The sequence below is a fragment of the Populus alba genome, chromosome 6 (assembly GCF_005239225.2).
Source record: "Populus alba chromosome 6, ASM523922v2, whole genome shotgun sequence".
Classification (NCBI taxonomy): Eukaryota; Viridiplantae; Streptophyta; class Magnoliopsida; order Malpighiales; family Salicaceae; genus Populus; species Populus alba.
Genome location: NC_133289.1, coordinates 12,990,719 through 13,010,510, shown reverse-complemented (window position 1 = coordinate 13,010,510; position 19,792 = coordinate 12,990,719). Strand labels below are relative to the sequence as shown.

Sequence of the window (19,792 nt, the reverse complement as noted above, 5' to 3'; positions counted from 1 at the left end):
TTTTTTTATCTCTCTTTCCTTTTATAGGCTAAGAAACCCTAATCCCTATTTTACAAAATAGCCCTCCTTTAAGTTGACAATTTACATTTAAGTACTTCAATAACTATTTTTCTAAAAAGAAGAAATAGCTTTGCATTAAATCTTCAAGATTTGATTTAGAGGAGCTAAATTGCTGAAATAAAAACTTGGATATCGGTTTAGATGCTTCGAAACGTAATTTGGACTCGTTTCTTCATGAAACCTGTTTGCTGACAGAATTTAGTTGTTATCTTTGAAAAATCATATCGCCCCCATATGACATATTTTTTTTTCTAAAATTTTGAATGCTTATATAACTTTGAGTAAGGAATCCAACAAAATTGAGTTTGCATCAATTGGACTTCAAAAGCTCCAAATATTGAATTTTGAATGGGTAAAGGTCAACATTGGCAGATTGCGAGATTTGACTTTGAAGGATGTGATTTCCATGATCTTTCTCATTTTATTTTTATTGCATTAAATTTCCAGAAAGGTATGGATGTTAGCTTTTTAATGTCACTGGAATCACTTCATTTCGACCTCTAGAACTCACACTTTGCACAAAACATCGACTGAACGTCAAATCTATCAATTACCTCCAATTTACTTTTTTTTGCATATTTCATCCAAAAGTGCCTTCAAAACATAAAACAAAGAATATCAAGACATTATATATATATATATAATGGGTAAAAAAAACTAGTTAAATGTGGGTGAAACTATCGAATAATATGGTCACATCAGGCTACGTTGCGAGGTCAACGACTTTACCTAGGCTGAAATAGATCTTTATTTTTTAGTTTTTACTCAAATTGATTTTTTTTTTTGTTTTTTCCTTCAACATTAGGTTATGTAATAATTGAACTATGATTTATTCAATTTCTTTCGACAATGTTACTCTGACATCACAATTAAAAACCATGCCGCAGATTCGCCATGCTAGCCCTGATGGACTCATATTATTATTTTTTATCATTTTTTAGTTATGTTATTGTCGTTGCATATTTTATTCATATTACTAAAATTATGCTAGTTTATTAAACCCAGTAAGATTAAGAATCCAAGTCTTGGTTTTTTTACTTCTTTAAGAACTCTTGCTTTTTCTTGGCAACCTTTTTTTATGATGGAAAGAATATGGCACGGCTCGTACCGTAGTGCAAGACATCTATCTACTACTTTTAAATAGAAAAAAAAAATAAAGACATTTTATTAAGAATTTTATATATTTACGGTCACTAAATTTATGATATCGTAAATACAATAAAGTTAATAAGATTGGATGTTTTTCTAAATATATTTATATAGTGTTAGCATTTCTTTTTCTTCAGTGATGTCGACATTAGCTTGATCATGTAGTCATAGTCCACGTCAGCACTCAGACAGGTAATCCAACTTGCCAGCCATGGCAAGAATTTGATCAACGGCAGCCTATGTTGGTCGCAATTAATTTGGTCTTCTTGCAAAATTATGAACACGTTTTTGCATCACTGCAAGTAATTAATTAAAAAAACAAGGGTTGGTGAATGTTGTTCAGACTTCTATGCAAGTAATTAATTAAAAAAAAAAAAAGTTGGTGAATGTTCAAATTTCTATGTTGATGTTATTTTTACAAAGAAAAATGATAAAAAGTTTTTTTTTTTTTTTTTTTTTTTGTGTTCTCTAATTAGAGAGAAACTGCTAAGACTTGTTTTTGAAAGAAAAAGAGTTTTTGAAAAAGCATGCTAAAAGGGTGAGTTAAAATCTTGGGTACAAAAAGTTCCTGAGTATTTAGTCTTTTTTTTAATTACAACATTATCACTTAACTAAAAAGAAATAGTTGGGTGTAAGCATTCATATGATATCTTTTAGCAACAAGTGGGCATTAAAAATATTTTAGAGAACAAGGGCACATACTAAAGATTATGCTTTTCATTTAATTGAAAGTATCAAAATATAGGATGAAATAATTTTTCATGAGGTATTTTTCACCATATAATTTTTTATGCATTTAAAATATATTTGGATGAAAATTCAGCAATAAAATATTTTATGATGAAAATCATTTTTGTGATACCAAATTAATTCTCACAAAGACTTGATTACATATATTGAGCTTAGGGATTTTCAAGTCCATATAATATTCAAGGAGCCTATATAACATCCAAACCAGCCTATTATCATAGCTCCGCCACATTTCATATTAGAGTTTCTTTTGAGCAAAAAATAGAGAAGAAGATTTCTAGGCATTGATAATATGTCTTCTAATTTTTTTTAATTTTAACCATGAATTAAATGATATTATGATCTAATATCGAGATGAAGAAAATATTTGATCCATTTTGGTTAACTTGGGTAAATCTGTGAAACTCACGAGGATAATTTTGAGAGAAAAATTGAAAAGCTCAATTTGGAATTAACTTAATATTAAATAATGAAATCGGTAAAAAAAATCTAATAAAAAAAAGTGAACTTGAGTCAACCAAGCAAACTTACAATGAACGTTATACACATTACCAGATTCAATAACTTTTTTATCCCAAAGATTATTTTTCATTTAATCACACGACAATAAAGCATGTGATTTTTTTTGTGTGTGAAACAATATATTTGTTTAAAAGTAAAAAACAAAAATCATGCCAGGCACATGGGTCTAAGATAGTGAGGGTAAATAATTGACAACAAAATGTGAAATTATATTCTTTTATGTTCGAGTTAAATAAAAAAGATATATATCATCAATAAGAAAGGGTGAAATTGTATTTTTTTTAATTAAGGGACACAAAAGGCATTAAACAAAAAACAAAACCCTGGATGCCACATATCAACCCCTTAAATTGCAACTGGATAATGGATTTAATTGGGTTCAAAGATTTGTTTTATCAATTTTCTTAAACCAAATATAAAATAGAAAAAAATGGGGGAGCCCATCCTTATGGACTTGGGCATAAAAAAATAGCCCAACTAGCACATATTGGCCCTTTAATTTCTTAAAGGGACAAGCCATTTAAAAAGGACAACAGACAATGCATTACCTACTTTCTGTAGTTTGTTGGAAAATCAAGGAATTAATTTTTTTTCAATTTAAAACTCATTCTTGCTCCAAAATACCTATAAAACATTATAAACACCTTGATAAATCTGTCTATAGTCACTAAAAACTCAAAAAGCATCTCAAACAACCAAAATATATCCAAAGCCAAAATAATTCTCGTGGTTAGATCTACTTCCCCTGGCAAGGAGAAGAACAAAAAACCTACCCTTATGAAATGAAACCTATTAAGACCAAAATGACATCTAGGCCAACCCATTGTCCCGCGCTACACAAAAAAGACCAAATGAAAAGAAAAAACTAGGTATTGGTAACTTGTCTTTAAAAGAAATGAAAATATTTTATTTATAAATTTAAAAATAGTTATATACTAGATGATATTTTTATCTAACATCGAGAAGGAAACACTTTGGATCAATTGAGGTTATTCCAAGTTAACATGCAAAAGTTACGAGGATAATATTGAAATAAAAAAATTAGAACCTAAATCTCAAATTAGTTCAATATTAAAAGATAAAATTGATAAAAAAAAGACTCGTTTTTTTTTTTTTTTTAGAAAAACCCAGGAGAACTTGAGTCTACCAACCAAACTTTTAAAGCAAGTTATGTATGTCATTGAATTCATTAAATTTTTTATTTCAAAGATTATCTTTTATTTAATATATTTACATAATAATAAAGCAAATATGATATTTTCTAATGGTATAATTTTTAAAAAGAAAACAAATACATGACATACATGTGGCTGAAATGACAAAAGCAAATTGTTGATAATAAGGGATAAAATATTATTTTTTTTAAAAAAAATTTAAGTTAATTAAAAAAATAGATAATCAGTAATAAAGAGTGAAATTGCATTTTAAAAATTATAATTTGAGGTATTAAAAGTGCATTAAACAAAAAAAAACAAATAATAGACTAGATGTTATGGCTTAACTTGTTAAACTTGTGATCCATGTTATGGTACTAATCGGGTTAAATTGTTTTATGTATTTTATAAAAGGGCCAAAAAAGCCCAACAATGTTGGCCTATGGCCTAATGCATGGGCCTCTGAAAGGAATAACCCAGGCCTTTCAGCCGATGCCTGCACACGTGGTCCTGTATTTTTTTTTTCATTTATAAGGGCACATCGCCCCTTTTTATTTCTTTTATCTAAAATATGAAGACAACATGTCACCCATCAACTCATCTCCCAACCCAGATTTCATTGATTACTATGGTGGCCGAAAAATAAGGGTTATAGGTTTTTAACTCACCAAACCCATTTCCCAACCCATTTAAAGTCGAAAACACATGAAAATCAGTACTAGGACATGTACAAACCTATTAAAGCAAAAAAAAAAAAAAAAAACAACTCAAATCACAAAACCAAATCAAATAAATTTTCTCTTCCTCGACTTAGATATGATTTTAGGTAAAATAAATGCTTAAAACAACCTCTATAAAACTCCCCTCACTAAATATAACTCATTGACACTAATTTCAATTATTTTGGTGGTCAAAATAGGTATAAATGGTGATTCTCTCTCTTTAAGCTAGAATCTGAAGAAGTTTTTTTTTCCCTGATAAAAAAGAACTAAAAAACAAGAAAAATAAACTTTGGTATCAAAATTGAATTTCTAAAAAAGTAAAGGAACCGATCACCTTTAGGCCAGAAAAATGAGGGACTATATTAAACTTCTTGTATGAAATTCATAGCCACCACCTATGTTACCCCCCTCACTGTAATCCTTTGATTTTTAATCCAACCCTTCCTCCCAAAAAAATATGCATTCGGGTACAAATTTAGGCTAAAAAAGGCTTAATTATGAAAAAAAAAGTTTAAGGATCAAATTAATTTTTTTTAAAAAATTGACTATTCCAATCCATTGTGATTTGTGAGAGAGTGTGTAGTGAAAATGATTATAGTAAAAACCCCACATGTTTTATTTTTTTTACTTAATGATGTGCAGAAATTTCTACAACATTAAATAATTGGACAAGTATATTAAATTTATTAATTTTTGTTATCATCAAAACAAATAAGTGATATATATATATATATATTATTTAAAACTGAAAAAGTTCTTTAGCCTAGAAAACTAAGCTTGCACGCTGAGCCTCTAAATAAGCCGTAGACATATTTGAACTTGAACCAAGCCCATGTGCCTAACATTTTTTTGGTTATAATGAGTGGACTATGCATCATCCACTCAATATTAAAATTACTGTAAATAATGTATTGTTTATTGAAATAATTTTTCAATTCTCTCTTCTAGTGACTAAAAAAACAAATCTTAATTTCTTCACCCTCTAAACTCTTTTTTCACCCTATTTTAACTAGTAAATATCTCTAAAACAATACTTGAAACCTAAATTATCCATTTCAATTCACCCTAAAAATAAAAAATCAAAATTCAATTCTAAAACCTTTTAGCGACTTTATCTGGCATGGTTAATGGGAAAAACTACTATTATTGAACTTTTATATTAATCTTTTTTATGACAAAATTGTGGTCGAGCAAATTCTCTCTCTCTCTCCTTTTCGTTTCCCTGTGACTTTCTCTCTAATATCTATGAATATAAGGATTGGAACATAATGACAGCAAATTCATAAAATCATAAAACTCTAGGGTCCAGATTGAAAAAATGAAAACTCTAGAGGCCAAAGTGAACTTTTACCACGATTCCCTTACAGTGACGTCTATATTGCGTTTGTGAGTAGAGGAACATGAAAGGTACTTGTATATTTTATAATATAATTATAACCAGTGAAAAAATTAATTCGTGGATAAAAATGTAAAATGTAAAAAAAAAAAAAAAACCCTCTAAGGTTATAAACCTCAAAAATATCATACAGTACTGTATAGGTAGTCTTAATATTACTATCAAATAATTTCTTATAACAATTTTATTTTTAAAATATAAAAAATTCTCAATTAAAGTTTTTCATCATTTGAAAGATTTTCCATTCAAATTATATATATTTTTATTTCTATAAAAACAACAGTATTTGTAGCAATTTATAATAGCAGCTGTACTAGTAAAATTATATAAGAACGTGTATGACCGAAGCCATTACCAAAAGCTTGTTGACTGTCCAATAAAAAGAGCGCAAAAAAAGAAAAAAAGAAAAAAGAATCCTAGGTGTGAATATATTTATAATAGCGATGTCGTGTTTTTTGAACGAAAAACATTACAAGCTTGAGTTTTCCATGTTTGACCAAGCATATTGTCGCCATTACCTAAAGCTTGTCTCCCTTTCTGTTTTTCTTTTTCAAACTTACATACATGATGGTGATCATGTTGGTGTAGAAAAGGGAAGGTGAAGTGTTTTTTTGAAAATATGAATGTGAGTGTTTTAACAAACACGACCGAAGAACAACAACAGAAGCGTATAACAAAATAATGATATGCAGAAACTAAAAGAGGAATGAAGAACGTCAAGCTTTGAATTCATCAAAGCACTCGTGGTTGTTGACTTGAACTTCGAGATTAAAATAGTAATTGGGTTTGAATGAATGATATTTCTACCACGTTATTGATATTTCTATTCAAACCCCTTTAATCTGTTCTTGATTTTCTTCGGAGAATTCCACGACTGCTCTAACTTCTGAAGCTTGCTTCTATTACTGAATTTATTTATATATAACGTAAGACCACGGGGGGGTCAAGATTGTCACACATAATATCCTGCAGTCACAACCTGTACTTTATTAACATATTAGTGAGATTTGATGATATGTCTTTGCTTCTTTTTTTCTTTTTTTTTTTTTTTTTAATTTTTAGATGGGATCGAGTATATATATGACTGTGAATGTCTGATTGTCTGAAGTGTCCCATTTTATGCACCCTTCAGAGAGAGAACAAGTTGCGATCTAAAAGATTAAATATTTTCAATTTATTTCGAATTTATATTCAGAAACAGTTTTCTGAATAACTTTGATCAGGTCCCAGATTGCCTCCATTGGTGTCTGACAGTGTATGGGTTTATCGCTTTCCTTGTTATCCTCAGCCTGGAAAGAGATTGTAAGGCACAGCTGCATGTTTGCTTTGGCCTTCGACATGTGTTTGAGCCCTAAACATGGCGGTGTAGCTTCGAGATCACATAGCTTTAAGCTAATAAACACAGAAACCACGACCAAGCCGATAAAGTCTAACACGAATAACATTAAGAATTCAAGAAAGTTGAAGTACTGTGCACCTGTAACAGTATCGCTGGAGCAATCTTTGTCATTCAAGAGTCTAGTTCAAGACAGGGGGGAATTGGGTTTGAGTAGTTTCAATGGAAGAGATGGATTGCTGCAAAAACAAGTTCCAGAATTTTATTTTTCACCGAGACCAGTAAGTGAGCTTGACTCTGCTGCAGTTAAAGTTCAGAAGGTTTATAAGAGCTATCGGACTAGAAGAAATCTTGCAGATTGTGCGGTTGTGGTTGAGGAGCTCTGGTTAGTCCTTGGATAATCTGCAATTGCCAAGAAATTGCTTAAATCTTGATGTTTCTTGTTCTTGGTGGATGGTTGTAATTGGTTAATTTGTTTGATACATTGCAGGTGGAAGGCCTTGGATTTTGCTGCTCTCGAGCGGAGTTCTGTGTCATTCTTTAATGATGAGAAACCAGAAACCGCTGTTTCAAGGTGGGCAAGGGCTAGAACAAGGGCTGCCAAGGTACCTTCTTGCCATTTCTAGTTTCAGCAGATTAATGTTTTATATTTCCATAGAGAAACTGAAACATTTCGTTTCTTTCTTCCGACAATCAAGTGGATATTTAAGGAAGTGATCTCTCATTGCAGGTGGGAAAAGGTTTATCAAAGGACGAGAAAGCTCAGAAGCTAGCCCTGCAACATTGGCTTGAAGCTGTAAGTTGAACTCAACACTTCAATGTGAAACTGTAATAATGCCAAGTGGGCTTGATCGGAAACCATTACTGTCAACGTTGAGCAGAAGCTTTGGCATTTCTTTTGCAACATGACACCACTGGTCTAACGCAAACTAACTCTGCTTTTTGCCATGGATAATAGATTGATACACGCCATCGATACGGTCATAATCTGCACTTTTACTATGATGTCTGGTTCAAAAGCGAGAGCAGCCAACCTTTTTTCTACTGGTAAGTACTTTCTCAAACTGCTGTCTGGTAAAATTGATGCTTGGAAGCTCGATATAACGTTAGCAGAATTCGAAACAACGAATATTATGGGATAATTAATGTCACACAACTACATTTCAGCCCTCTTTCTTCCTTTTTGACTGACATTATTGTCCTGTTGCAATGAAATGAAGGTTGGATGTTGGAGACGGCAAAGAAGTAAATCTAGATAAATGTCCGAGGCCCACTCTACTCCTTCAATGCATCAAATATCTTGGACCGGTAAGCTACATGACAATTCCATACTAATCTTCAGCACACAAGATCCACTAATCTGATGTTCTTATGATGTTCCAGAAAGAAAGGCAAGCGTATGAAGTAATAGTTGAAAATGGGAAGCTTGTATACAAGGAAAGCGGAATGCTGGTTGATACAGATGAAGGTTCCAAGTGGATATTTGTGCTTAGCACGGCGAGGGCTTTGTACGTGGGGCAAAAGAAAAAGGGTAGGTTTCAACACTCTAGTTTTCTCGCCGGCGGCGCGACAACGGCCGCCGGAAGATTGGTTGCACACGATGGGATTCTTGAGGTAAATTTTCATTATTACCATGCTCGTACACACGCTTGTTAATTTAATTTGCATCTCCAGTCTCCGGCAACACATTAATTAATTCGTCAAGACCTGAACAAGCTCGCCTCTAATGCTACGCAGGCTATATGGCCATACAGTGGACATTACCACCCAACAGAAGAAAACTTCAAGGAATTCATTAGCTTTCTCCAGGAAAACCATGTCGATCTTACCAACGTTAAGGTAGGCTGATGTTCCTGTATATTTGTCCACAACATTAGACACAACTGTCTTACATACGCGGCATCTGTTCCTGTATATTTGGTTGAACATGTCTAATTTGTGATTTGAAATTAGTTTCAGTACAGAATAGCTGATGAGAGGTGTTGTTTCCTTTTATCATTTTGAAAAACAGAGGTGTGCAATTGATGACGACAATCTTTCAATAAGGGCGACTGAAGAGGAACATAAACCAGAGTCTATGTCGGGCCCCGCTGATATCTCACAGCTGACCGATGCAAATGCATCCGATCATCTAGACGCTGCCGCCATCATAGCCGTTGATCTAGCAGACAACACCATCACCAACAGTTCCAATCCGCCGGCTACTGTCTTTGACTTGACCGAACGATTGCCATGCAATTGGACCACTGGGACTGGGGCCCGGATTGGGTGTGTGCGGGACTATCCTAAAGGACTACAGTCGAGAGCTCTTGAACAGGTCAACCTGTCGCCTCGTGTGGCTCCTGGGCATCTGGCTAACTATGGCCCGGTCCCTTCTCCACGCCCAAGCCCTAAGGTCAGGGTCTCACCTAGGCTTGCATACATGGGAATTCCCAGTCCTAGGACCCCAATCGCTGTAGCTAACTAGGGCATCATTTCATGTTCACCGAAGAAGAAGATGACGGAGGGGATTGAGGGGCTAACCGTATTCTTTACTCTCCAAGTTTTGGGGATTTAATCTTTCTTCATTTATTACTTCATTTTTTGCCCCCTTCTTCTTTGATGGCTTACTTGGGCCAAGTTTTAAGTGTTTGGGTTTGTATGTCTTGTAATCAAAAAGTTGGTGTAGTATTTTTCATTTTTTTTAGATGCATATAATCAATTCAATTCATGATTTATTTATTTGTTTATTTTACAGTGAATTCGTTTGGCAGGGTTGTTGGTTCTTTACTATGCATGATAATTGCAACCATTTCATAAAAAATTGCACCCTCCATCCTATTTTATGATTTTTTCAAAGTTTTTGAAAAACGAGGTTGTACCTATATTTTTTAAAAGATTAAAATTTTATTTTACTAAAAATTAATTTTTTATATATTTTGAATAGTTTTAATATACTAATCTTAAAAATGATTTTAAAAAATATAAAAAAACATCATTTTAATATATTTTAACATGAAAAACACTTTTAAAAACAACCGCAACCACACTTCTAAACAAGCTCTCGTGCTTATCGTTTATAGACTTTAAGGCTGTTTGAATTTGCAGCGTAACCTGCATTTTATAATTTTTCTTATTTGAGAATGTGTATTTTAAAATGTAATTTTTAAAAAATATATTTTTATTTATTTATATATTTTTAGAATGTTTTTAATATACTAATATTAAACATAATTTTTTTAAAATAAAAAAAATTATCTTAATATATTTTTAAATAAAAAAATAATTTAAACCACTAACATTACTATAATCCCACGCACTTTAAATTATTCTTTCGCTTAAAAAAACACAGATAACATATCATTTGTAACATAACAGAAAATATTGGCCGCCAGTGCTCTCAAACCTGCGACGCTCGCCACGTGTTAATCAAGTCAGCCACGGAGATGTTATCAAAATGATTAAAATAATTGCTTCGATGTTCGTATCAACAGTTAAGCAGACACAAATCTTTTTTTCTGTGTCGGACCCTCAGTGTTCACTCGCATGCTTTATTTCCTATAGTAAAAGAGATGTTTTACTGTGAAGATGAGACTGTATAAGTGCGAGATGCTGCGGACAATATTCATATGAATATTTTATTAAGTGATCAAATCATTTTTTTTATATAAAAAAAATTAGAAAACAAAAAAAATTATAACTAAAATTATAAAAAATAAATATATGAAAAATTAAAATTAAAAAACAAATAAAATATTTTAAAAAAATCAAGGATAAAAATTAAAAATAAAAAAGAATAAAAACTAAATTTACAAAGAAAACCAAGTTATTTTTTTGGAAACGAAAGAATATAAAAAAAGGAAAAAAAAAAACTTATTGATGACAAACCAACCACCCAATACTAACACACATAACTTAAAAGAAACCAATATCTTTCACAATGTTGGCGTTGCCCAAATATGGATTGCCTACTTTTTATTTTTTATGAAAAGATTTAATTGTTCTTATCTGATTGATAATAACAAAATATTTTTAAAAAGATAATAGAACCCTTTAAGGCTATATTTTTTTTACTCATGTCGTTTTAGTTTTATCTGACATAATAATTAAAAAAAAAATCTTTGTGAAAGTATCTATTGCTTCTTTAAAGTCATATTTAAATTTTTGTTTTAATGATATCATTTTATCTTGTATTTTTTTTTAAAAAACTTACTTGTTTTTGAATTATTTAGTAATAATTAATGTATCTTGTGACAAGAGTTTAGTTTCCCTAATAATTAGTTTTAAGTTTTTTTATATAATATTTTTATGTTGGTAGCTATAATGTTTTCCATGACCTCTTTAGTTTTTATTAATGCTTTTTATTTAATTTAAAAATGAAAAAGACAAGTGTCCATAGAGTCTCATAATATATATGTGTTTGTGCCAATAAAATAAAGAAAATTATTTATTATTAATATTATTATTTTGAAATTAATTTTTTAAAAACTGAAGTAAAAATATTCATAACCTTTATTCTTCTTTCTTTATTATGATATTATCTACTTGATCTAAAAACCATACTAAATAATAATTATATTATATATTTAGGCTTTCATTTGTGTGTGTATTTTTTTTCCAAGGAATTCAATTTGATTTCCTAAAATTAAAGAAAATATGACAACTTTTTTCAATCCTAAAATTTTCCTTAACAACATGAAATGTTGTTGTTGTTGTTGTTGTTGTTCTTATTATTATTATTTAATTCTAATATTAAATATAAATTATTAAATTTTAGAAGAATATTTCATTTAACTTTGAAGTTGGAAGATTTTGAGTTGAAACTTCTTCACAAAATAAGTTCTTATACTATATTTATCTTTTCAATATTTATTATCACAAGTATTTTTGAAAATTATAAATAACACGAAGGATGTACATCACTCAAAATATACTAAAAATAATATTCTAAGGTTGTGTAAGCATAAAAATTAATTTTGGAGAATTAAAAAAAATATATTTTAAAAAGAGAGAGTATATATATTTAGTATTTATTAAAAAAAAAAAACAAAATAATTGGGTAAAGAACATGAGATAGACAAAAAGAAAAAACTAATTGATTAGTTTTTGGGAAAAAAAGGACTATCAATTCGTTTTGACAAAATAGAGGGACTAATTTATAATCCACTGCTACTCCAAGTTGTCTTTTGTTTTTTTTTTTTTGCCCCGAACGCTTTTGGTTTTGGATGATCAAAATCCATTTCAATTTCATTCGAAGCAACACAGAAAGAAGGGAAAGGAAAGATGATAGAGTGACAGACGCTATCTATCTAACCCTTTATTTTGTTTTTTCTAAATATTATTCGATTAGGAAGTTTGTTTGTTTGTTTTTGTAGATCTCCGATTCCGCCATTCTTGTATCGATTTACTGTTGGGTGTCAACTTTTGCCTAATATTTTTCGGTTAGGGTTTCGGCTTCTTTAGATGGAGCCGCGTGTTGGTAATAAGTTCAGGCTCGGCCGAAAGATCGGCAGCGGCTCCTTTGGAGAGATCTATCTAGGTTTTTTTTTTTTTTTTTTTTTAAATTTGATTTAAATAATAATTTTTTATTTTTTCTCATTGGCCTTTTGGATTGAATTAGGTACGAATATCCAGACTAATGAAGAAGTCGCCATTAAGCTCGTAAGTTTCCTTTTAACTAATGTGATTTTTCCCTTTTGATTATTTTGTTCAATTCCTCTTCGTTTTTCCTTTTTTTTTTTTTTTTTTTTAATTTTATGTTGGATTCAGTTCAGTTAATTATTTAATTTGATTTTTCTATATAGGTGGTCTAATTAATGTTTTCAGTAATTTCTTTTAGCTGCAGGGGAGGATTTGCTATATTTGGACTCCACCTATTTTTTTATTTATGTTTGTTTCAATTTTCAATCAAGAATTTAGTAGTGTTGTGAACTAAATTTTCTATTTCTTCTTACTGCACAACTTTAATAATGTTGGATTGCTTTTCATTCAATTAATTGTTTTGATGTGTTTTTAATTTAATGATTTTTCTTATTTAATTTTCTTTGTGGGTTTGAACCGAAATGATTATATTCTTAGGTCTCTGTGATCCTTGAATTGTTCAGGAAAATGTCAAAACAAAGCATCCTCAGTTGCTGTATGAATCCAAGTTATACAGAATCCTGCAGGGAGGAAGTAATGATATTTCCTGATATCTTTTTCATGATTTTTTATATGTTTATTTACTTTTTTAAAATTTATTTTTGTATGAGCGTGTTGTTGTTTGCGCATTCTTCTATTAATTTTTCTATCTTTTTTCTGATCATTTTCTATCTTGGCAGCTGGTATTCCAAATGTGAGGTGGTTCGGGGTTGAGGGAGACTATAATGTTCTGGTGATGGATTTGCTTGGACCTAGTCTTGAAGATCTCTTTAACTTCTGCAGTCGGAAACTCTCTTTGAAGTCAGTTCTTATGCTTGCTGATCAGATGGTGAGTTCCATCAAATTTTCCATTTTCAGTGGTAGTACTTACCTTTCAGAAATATTATCTATTTATGTTGTTGTGTCCTTTCTTCTCTCAAGATCAACCGTGTCGAGTTTGTTCACTCAAAATCATTTCTTCATCGAGATATCAAGCCAGACAACTTTCTTATGGGATTGGGAAGGCGTGCAAATCAGGTCTTGATATGAAGTATATGTTTTCTTTTATATATATATATATATATATATATAGATAGATATATTTCATATCTCACTTTTTTTTTCTTTCAGGAAATCCATATAAAAATTGTGTTGTTCACTTGTACATAGGTATACATCATTGACTTTGGTTTGGCAAAGAAATACAGAGATAGTTCAACCCATCAACACATTCCTTACAGGTGAAAAGATTGTGTTTTGGGTGCATGTGCACATTGTACACACATATTTGTGGGTGCTTGTGTTACGTTAAATATATTTTGATACTCTTTTGCTCTGTTTAGGATTATATTAAATAAAACTGCATATGGAAATTCATGTCATCTGCCAATATCCTCAATAGTTGTAATATATATGCTGCTGGTTTTTTTTTTTTTTTTGTACTTAATTGCATTGATAATTGGGTTCTGAAATACAGTATATTGGTGTCTTGTCTATGTTTTACTGTTGATGTGATTGTAGAAGTATTTCATTCAGCTATCTCATGTATACTCTTTTGTTTTTCACCTTTGGTATTTCTGTTGATAATATGTGGTAATTAAGTCATTACCGGAATTGACACAATACAGGGAAAATAAAAATTTGACTGGAACTGCTAGATATGCAAGCATGAACACTCACCTGGGCATTGGTACGTGCTTTGTCTTTTTTTGTGTGTGGTAGTCTATTGGCCTTCCGTTTAGTGCCCTTTGTTTCATAACATTGATTGCTCCATTTTTTGACTTGTTGGGCTGCACAGAGCAAAGCCGGAGGGATGATCTAGAATCTCTTGGTTATGTCCTTATGTACTTCCTGAGAGGAAGGTGATTCTCTCTGCCTGCCTGCCTACCCACCCTACCTGGCTGTGTATCCTCCTTTGCAAATTTGATCACTGATATGTTTGTCCATGTAGCCTTCCTTGGCAGGGACTAAAAGCTGGAACTAAGAAACAAAAGTATGAGAAAATTAGTGAAAAAAAGGTTTCTACTTCGATTGAGGTAAAGTGGTTCTAATTACCAAGGTTGCCTGCAAATTCTGTTGCCAAGTCTAATAATCTAACCTGAGATATGATGCTTCCTCAGGCACTGTCTCGGGGTTATCCAACTGAATTTGCCTCTTACTTTCATTACTGCCGTTCACTTCGATTTGATGATAAGCCAGATTATGCTTATTTGAAGAGAATATTTCGTGACCTCTTTATTCGCGAGGGTAAGGATGTTTTAGTAGTTAAATGCCTTCAAGTCTACAGTGTCTGTACTAGTCTCTGTATTTCACTTCTATTGGCTTTGATAGAATAATAGAAGTGGCATTTGAATTCCTAATTGTATCTATTGATGTTATATTTCAGGCTTCCAGTTTGATTATGTCTTTGACTGGACAATATTGAAGTATCAGCAATCACAGCTGGCTAATCCTCCAACTCGCGGCCTTGTAAGTGTTCGTGGAACATTTTATTTCTTTTAGTTATTGGTGTGGAATACATTTGAATTTTTGTTGTTTCTGTTAGGGCCTTGGTGTTGGAACCAGTTCTGGAATGCCTCCTCCTATTGTCAGCGCGGATAGACAAACAGGTAGTTTATGTTGCGTTTTTAAATTGGTTCCAAGTATTCCTTCACATAATGGTTTCTTCATTTCATAAACTGTCTTTTCTACAGTGGATGGTCTCTTGTTGTAAGTTTTTTTATTACTTTTATTTGGTCATTCTCCAATTTAATTTCAGTCTTTTAATTTGCCAGTACTCTGTGTGTGTGTGTGTGTGTTATGGATTTAGAATCTAGCTAAATACTGCCTACATGTTCCCACTTGGGCGAATACCAAATAGCAGTTAATTGATGAAGAATAAACTCTAAAGAGAAGGTGAATGATTATCCCTTAACATATGCTTGGGTTTTATACCTTTTCTTTCTTCAATGCAGGTGGAGAAGAAGCGCGAGCAGCTGGCCAAACAATGGAATCCTCTCGCCGGAGGCTATCAGGACAGATCATAAATGCTGGAAGTTCTTCAAAGCAGAAAAGTCTAGTTGCTAACGAATCTCCAATTACAAAGGATGCCATGGTAAGTTGCTTGGATTTGTTTTTCTTTTTCTGCCCCAAATTGTGCAAAGCTTCCTGACTGTCTTATAACGCATGATCAAGCTTTTAGTATGGCCTGATGCATGTTGAATATTAAGTGTTCTATTTTTCTTATACATGTTTGCAACTTGTTCTGTTAACTTGCATTTGGTAAATCCCATCAATCCTGCCCCTTAAAATCTTGGCCAGTTTCTGAGCTCACTGACAGTCAAACTCCTGCTAGCATAGTATCATCAGGCCATGGCCTCCAAGTTGCGTTGTGTATTCATGATTGCTGGCTAACCTGAGTGTTTGTGGCTATGCATTATCTTCTGTTCATGCTGTTGGTTAAAAATTTTTACTCTACATATGTAGTGTTCTGTTAACTTGCATGTGTGAAATTCTCCCTTTATTGTATGTTGCTTAATATCTTTCCTGGATTGATATTGATTTTCTTTGTTCTTGCTTTCTCCGCTATTGATGTTGGCTAATCGTTTATATCATGAAGATTTCACATACATACTGATAGTCCGCAATTAGTTTTCTTCCCCCACATTCGTGTTTCAGATCTAAACTGCATTATAATTGGCTGCTGCAGTTACCCAACTCCACTTTTTTGGGCCGATCAAGTGGATCCTCAAGGCGAGCTGCAGCTGTTTCCAGCAGCCGTGATGTATTTGTTGGAAGCGAGTCTGATCCCCAACGGTCTTGCACAGCCGATGCTAGCCCTGGAGCAATACATAAAATTTCTAGTGGGCAAAGAAGTCCTCCTCTTGGATCTTCAGACCCAAGGCTCACTTCATCAAGTAGAAACACCTCTCACATGAAGACATATGAGACCACCCTTAAAGGATTTGAGAGTCTGAATTTTGACGGTGATGAGAAGGTTCATCATTAGGAGCTCGGCACCGTGCATTGTTGTAAATCATGAATGTACTGGTGTGCTGTTACACTCGAAGCAGGGTTGTTTTTTTCTCATTGAGCTGAGAAGAGTTTGAAAGTAGTGGCTCCGAGCCTGGATGAACTCTAGATTTCAATGTATGCATAAAAGTGTCAGCTGATTAAATGGAAACAGACAGGCCTGAGAAGCTGAATTCAATTGCAGCAAAAAGCACTGCTCTGGGTGTATTCAATCAGATGTACTTCTTCAAATCTCTCCACTTCCTTCACCCATATTCCTCCTCTCTTGTTCATCTACACGTTGGATTTTTTTTCTTAATGTTTCTTTTACCCAGATTTAAAACTTGATGGCAGTGAAAAATGGCCACTGTATTCTTGTTCAGCTCTCAAGATTTTAGAACCACTCAAGGCTCAGGCTTGGGGTTCAAATATTTTCCTGGGGTGCTATGTTGAGCGGTAGCTTGATTTTGCCTTGCCTGTTTATTTTTATTTTTATTTTTTTTAGTTAGTGAATATCAACTAGTAATATCGGACATGTTTCCCTCTTTCAAGGGAACTACGATGTTGAATATTTTAGTTAGAAATGTTATTATGGTCGCTGTGTTTTCTAATAAATGGTTTTCATTTGACTAAATAATTAGCTAATGTTTTTTAAAGTAGTTTTTTTTTTTTATCTTAAAATGTATTCAAATAATATTTTTTATATTTTTTAAAAATTATTTTTAAAATAAGTATATTAAAAATAATTTAAAACAATAAAGAAAGGGAGCGTCACATATTTTGAAACGTGTTTATTGATTGAGGAGTCAGCAATCCTCTCACCACGCCGTTGAAATAAATAAAGGGAACGTTCATTGGCAACGGCGTCTTGATATTTTACTAAGAAAATAAATAAATTATCACGAGCTTCACAAATTCTAGAAATTTAATATAAGTGATGGCCAAATTTTATTATTATTATTTTTTTAAATCCTAGACGTGGTTCTCTAATTTAATGCCCAATCATGTTAGATATTACTAGATTTTTTGTGGATTAACTTTTTTAAAAAATATAAAAAAAAAACATAAAGTATTACTACCGTGTTCTTTAGTACAAAAAAAACCCATTAGTAAAAAAACAAATAAAGCATATCAGACTATAATTACTGAACATATATATATATATATATATATATATATATATATATATATATTTTAAAAATAGACGGTGACATATTGAATGGACTTGATCCAACTTTGATTTACTTGTGAAATCCACGATCTAACTCGTGAAACCAAGATAACCTCATGAACAACAAGTCAAAACGATCTAAGTCGTGAAACCAAGATAACCTCATGAACAACAAGTCAAAATAAATTGCGAAGCTTGATTCTCAATAAATTTAATATTTTAATATAGTAAAAAAATATATTCAATTAAAAAAGAAAAGAAAAAAAATAACTCGAGTAAGCTAGGATAAACATATCAAACTTGTGATTTAGATCATAAGAACGATATAACCCGATGAAAAGCAAATAAAATAAATAAATTATGAAGGTTAATTACTAATCAACTCAACGTTGAAGGAAGAAATTGAGAAAAATAAATAAATTTTAGAAAAAAATAATAATAACTCAAGTCAATCCAGGTTAAACTGTCAAAGACAGAACTAAGGTCATGAGAAGAGGATAATTCCGTAGAAAGAAAACTAAAAAAAAAAAAAAATTCAATCCACGGCCAACCCAATGTTGAATGGTGAATTAAAAAAAATTATTTTTTAAAAAAGACAAAAAAACAAACCCAGGTCAACTCGAGGCAAAGTACCAAACTCGAGACTGGATCATGAGACTGGGATAACCTCATAGAATGAAAATTGAAAAATATTATGAAGTTCAATTGTTAAACTAACCTAATATTGAAGGATAAAATTAAAAAATAAATTAATAAAAAAAACTTGAGTTAACCCGAGCTAATCAACCAATCAAATGCTCATCCCTAACCAACTAAATGTTGAATGATAAAATTGAAAAAAAAATAATTTTTTTAAAATGATCTAAAAAACAAGCTAACTTTTCAGGCCCGTAACTCAAGTCATGAGACTGTAATTACCTTATATATTACAAATTGAAAATCTCACAATATCAAATACTAGATTGAGCGTTGAAGTCTAGAAAACAGGGTCATGTATTTTTCTACACTTAATGTCAGTGATCCATGTTGGCAATTTAATCTCATGGTTAAATTTGAATTGTTATTCAATGCATTCATATACATTATAGAAATTAGATAATTATGATTTGTGTTTCTAATTTCTACCAAAATTTCAGCAGAGCCTCCTCTGTTTAAATCACTAAATAGTTCTTTACTTCTCTTAAAAACCTACATAATGATTAAACGGAGTTCCAAATCCAATACACAACAATTCATATCTAAGTAATGGGCCTCAGATCATTTAATTAATTCATAATAGTACACGTATACTAAAATTTATTGAGTACATTTAAACAATATAAACTTAACTTCTCATTAAAAGAACATTTCATTACAAGAAAAGCATTATAAATATTTATTCATATTACAATTTTCATCAATTTGAATTACAATATAATATTAAAAATCTACCTAATACTCTAACAAAGAAAATCAAAGCCTTGTCAAAACACGTGGTATTCCATATTGTGAACCTACAAGAAAAATAAATATTACAACACAATTAAGGTATGGCATATACAACATGTTCATGATTCTTCATGGAACAAACATCCATAATTTCTTTTGATATATATCACAACACAATTAAGGTATGTCATATACAACATGTACATTACTCTTTATGGAACAAACCTCCATGATTTCTTTTGATAATAACAAAATTGACTCATTTACCATAATCTTTATTAACCTTGAGTATTGTATAATCACCTCGTCAAGGTAATTCCAACCTTTATCTTTCCATCTGGAAGTTACACCATATTTTATTGATGGAAATCTATCTCAGTATCTTTATCTATCGAAGCTACCCTAAGGTTTTATTGATGGTAAAAGCCTGTTCCACTCATTTTACCCTAAACCATATATTTATCACGGGTAAATTACTGTTTGTACTATTTACTTTATATGTTCTCTGAGGAATCT

At 31.5% G+C, this 19,792-nt stretch overlaps 2 protein-coding genes across 2 annotated transcripts; both read left to right on the top strand.

Moving 5' to 3' along the window:
- Positions 1-6,888: 6,888 nt before the first annotated feature.
- LOC118047960 (IQ domain-containing protein IQM1) lies at positions 6,889-9,810 on the top strand. The gene is made up of 8 exons (XM_035057435.2): positions 6,889-7,474; positions 7,580-7,694; positions 7,820-7,885; positions 8,048-8,136; positions 8,310-8,397; positions 8,473-8,703; positions 8,827-8,928; positions 9,101-9,810. The coding sequence occupies exons 1-8, from the start codon at positions 7,011-7,013 to the stop codon at positions 9,554-9,556; spliced, it is 1,611 nt and encodes a 536-aa protein (XP_034913326.1). The 5' UTR covers positions 6,889-7,010; the 3' UTR covers positions 9,557-9,810.
- Positions 9,811-12,276: 2,466 nt separating this feature from the next.
- On the top strand, positions 12,277-17,146 carry LOC118047963 (casein kinase 1-like protein 1). Its single transcript, XM_035057436.2, has 14 exons — positions 12,277-12,607; positions 12,689-12,729; positions 13,173-13,242; positions 13,389-13,537; positions 13,630-13,725; positions 13,858-13,928; positions 14,316-14,377; positions 14,486-14,549; positions 14,639-14,723; positions 14,808-14,934; positions 15,074-15,156; positions 15,233-15,296; positions 15,642-15,781; positions 16,376-17,146. The coding sequence occupies exons 1-14, from the start codon at positions 12,532-12,534 to the stop codon at positions 16,673-16,675; spliced, it is 1,428 nt and encodes a 475-aa protein (XP_034913327.1). The 5' UTR covers positions 12,277-12,531; the 3' UTR covers positions 16,676-17,146.
- Positions 17,147-19,792: the final 2,646 nt, after the last annotated feature.

What these genes read in the sequence shown, in the direction of transcription:
- LOC118047960 (XM_035057435.2), top strand. Translation starts at nt 7,011, where the DNA reads ATGGGTTTATCGCTTTCCTTGTTATCCTCAGCCTGGAAAGAGATTGTA. An exon ending in CTAGAACAAGGGCTGCCAAG is followed by an intron (nt 7,695 to 7,819) that starts GTACCTTCTTGC and finishes CTCTCATTGCAG; the next exon opens with GTGGGAAAAGGTTTATCAAA. An exon ending in GCATCAAATATCTTGGACCG is followed by an intron (nt 8,398 to 8,472) that starts GTAAGCTACATG and finishes ATGATGTTCCAG; the next exon opens with AAAGAAAGGCAAGCGTATGA.
- LOC118047963 (XM_035057436.2), top strand. Translation starts at nt 12,532, where the DNA reads ATGGAGCCGCGTGTTGGTAATAAGTTCAGGCTCGGCCGAAAGATCGGC. An exon ending in TTATGCTTGCTGATCAGATG is followed by an intron (nt 13,538 to 13,629) that starts GTGAGTTCCATC and finishes TCTTCTCTCAAG; the next exon opens with ATCAACCGTGTCGAGTTTGT. An exon ending in AGGTTTCTACTTCGATTGAG is followed by an intron (nt 14,724 to 14,807) that starts GTAAAGTGGTTC and finishes ATGCTTCCTCAG; the next exon opens with GCACTGTCTCGGGGTTATCC.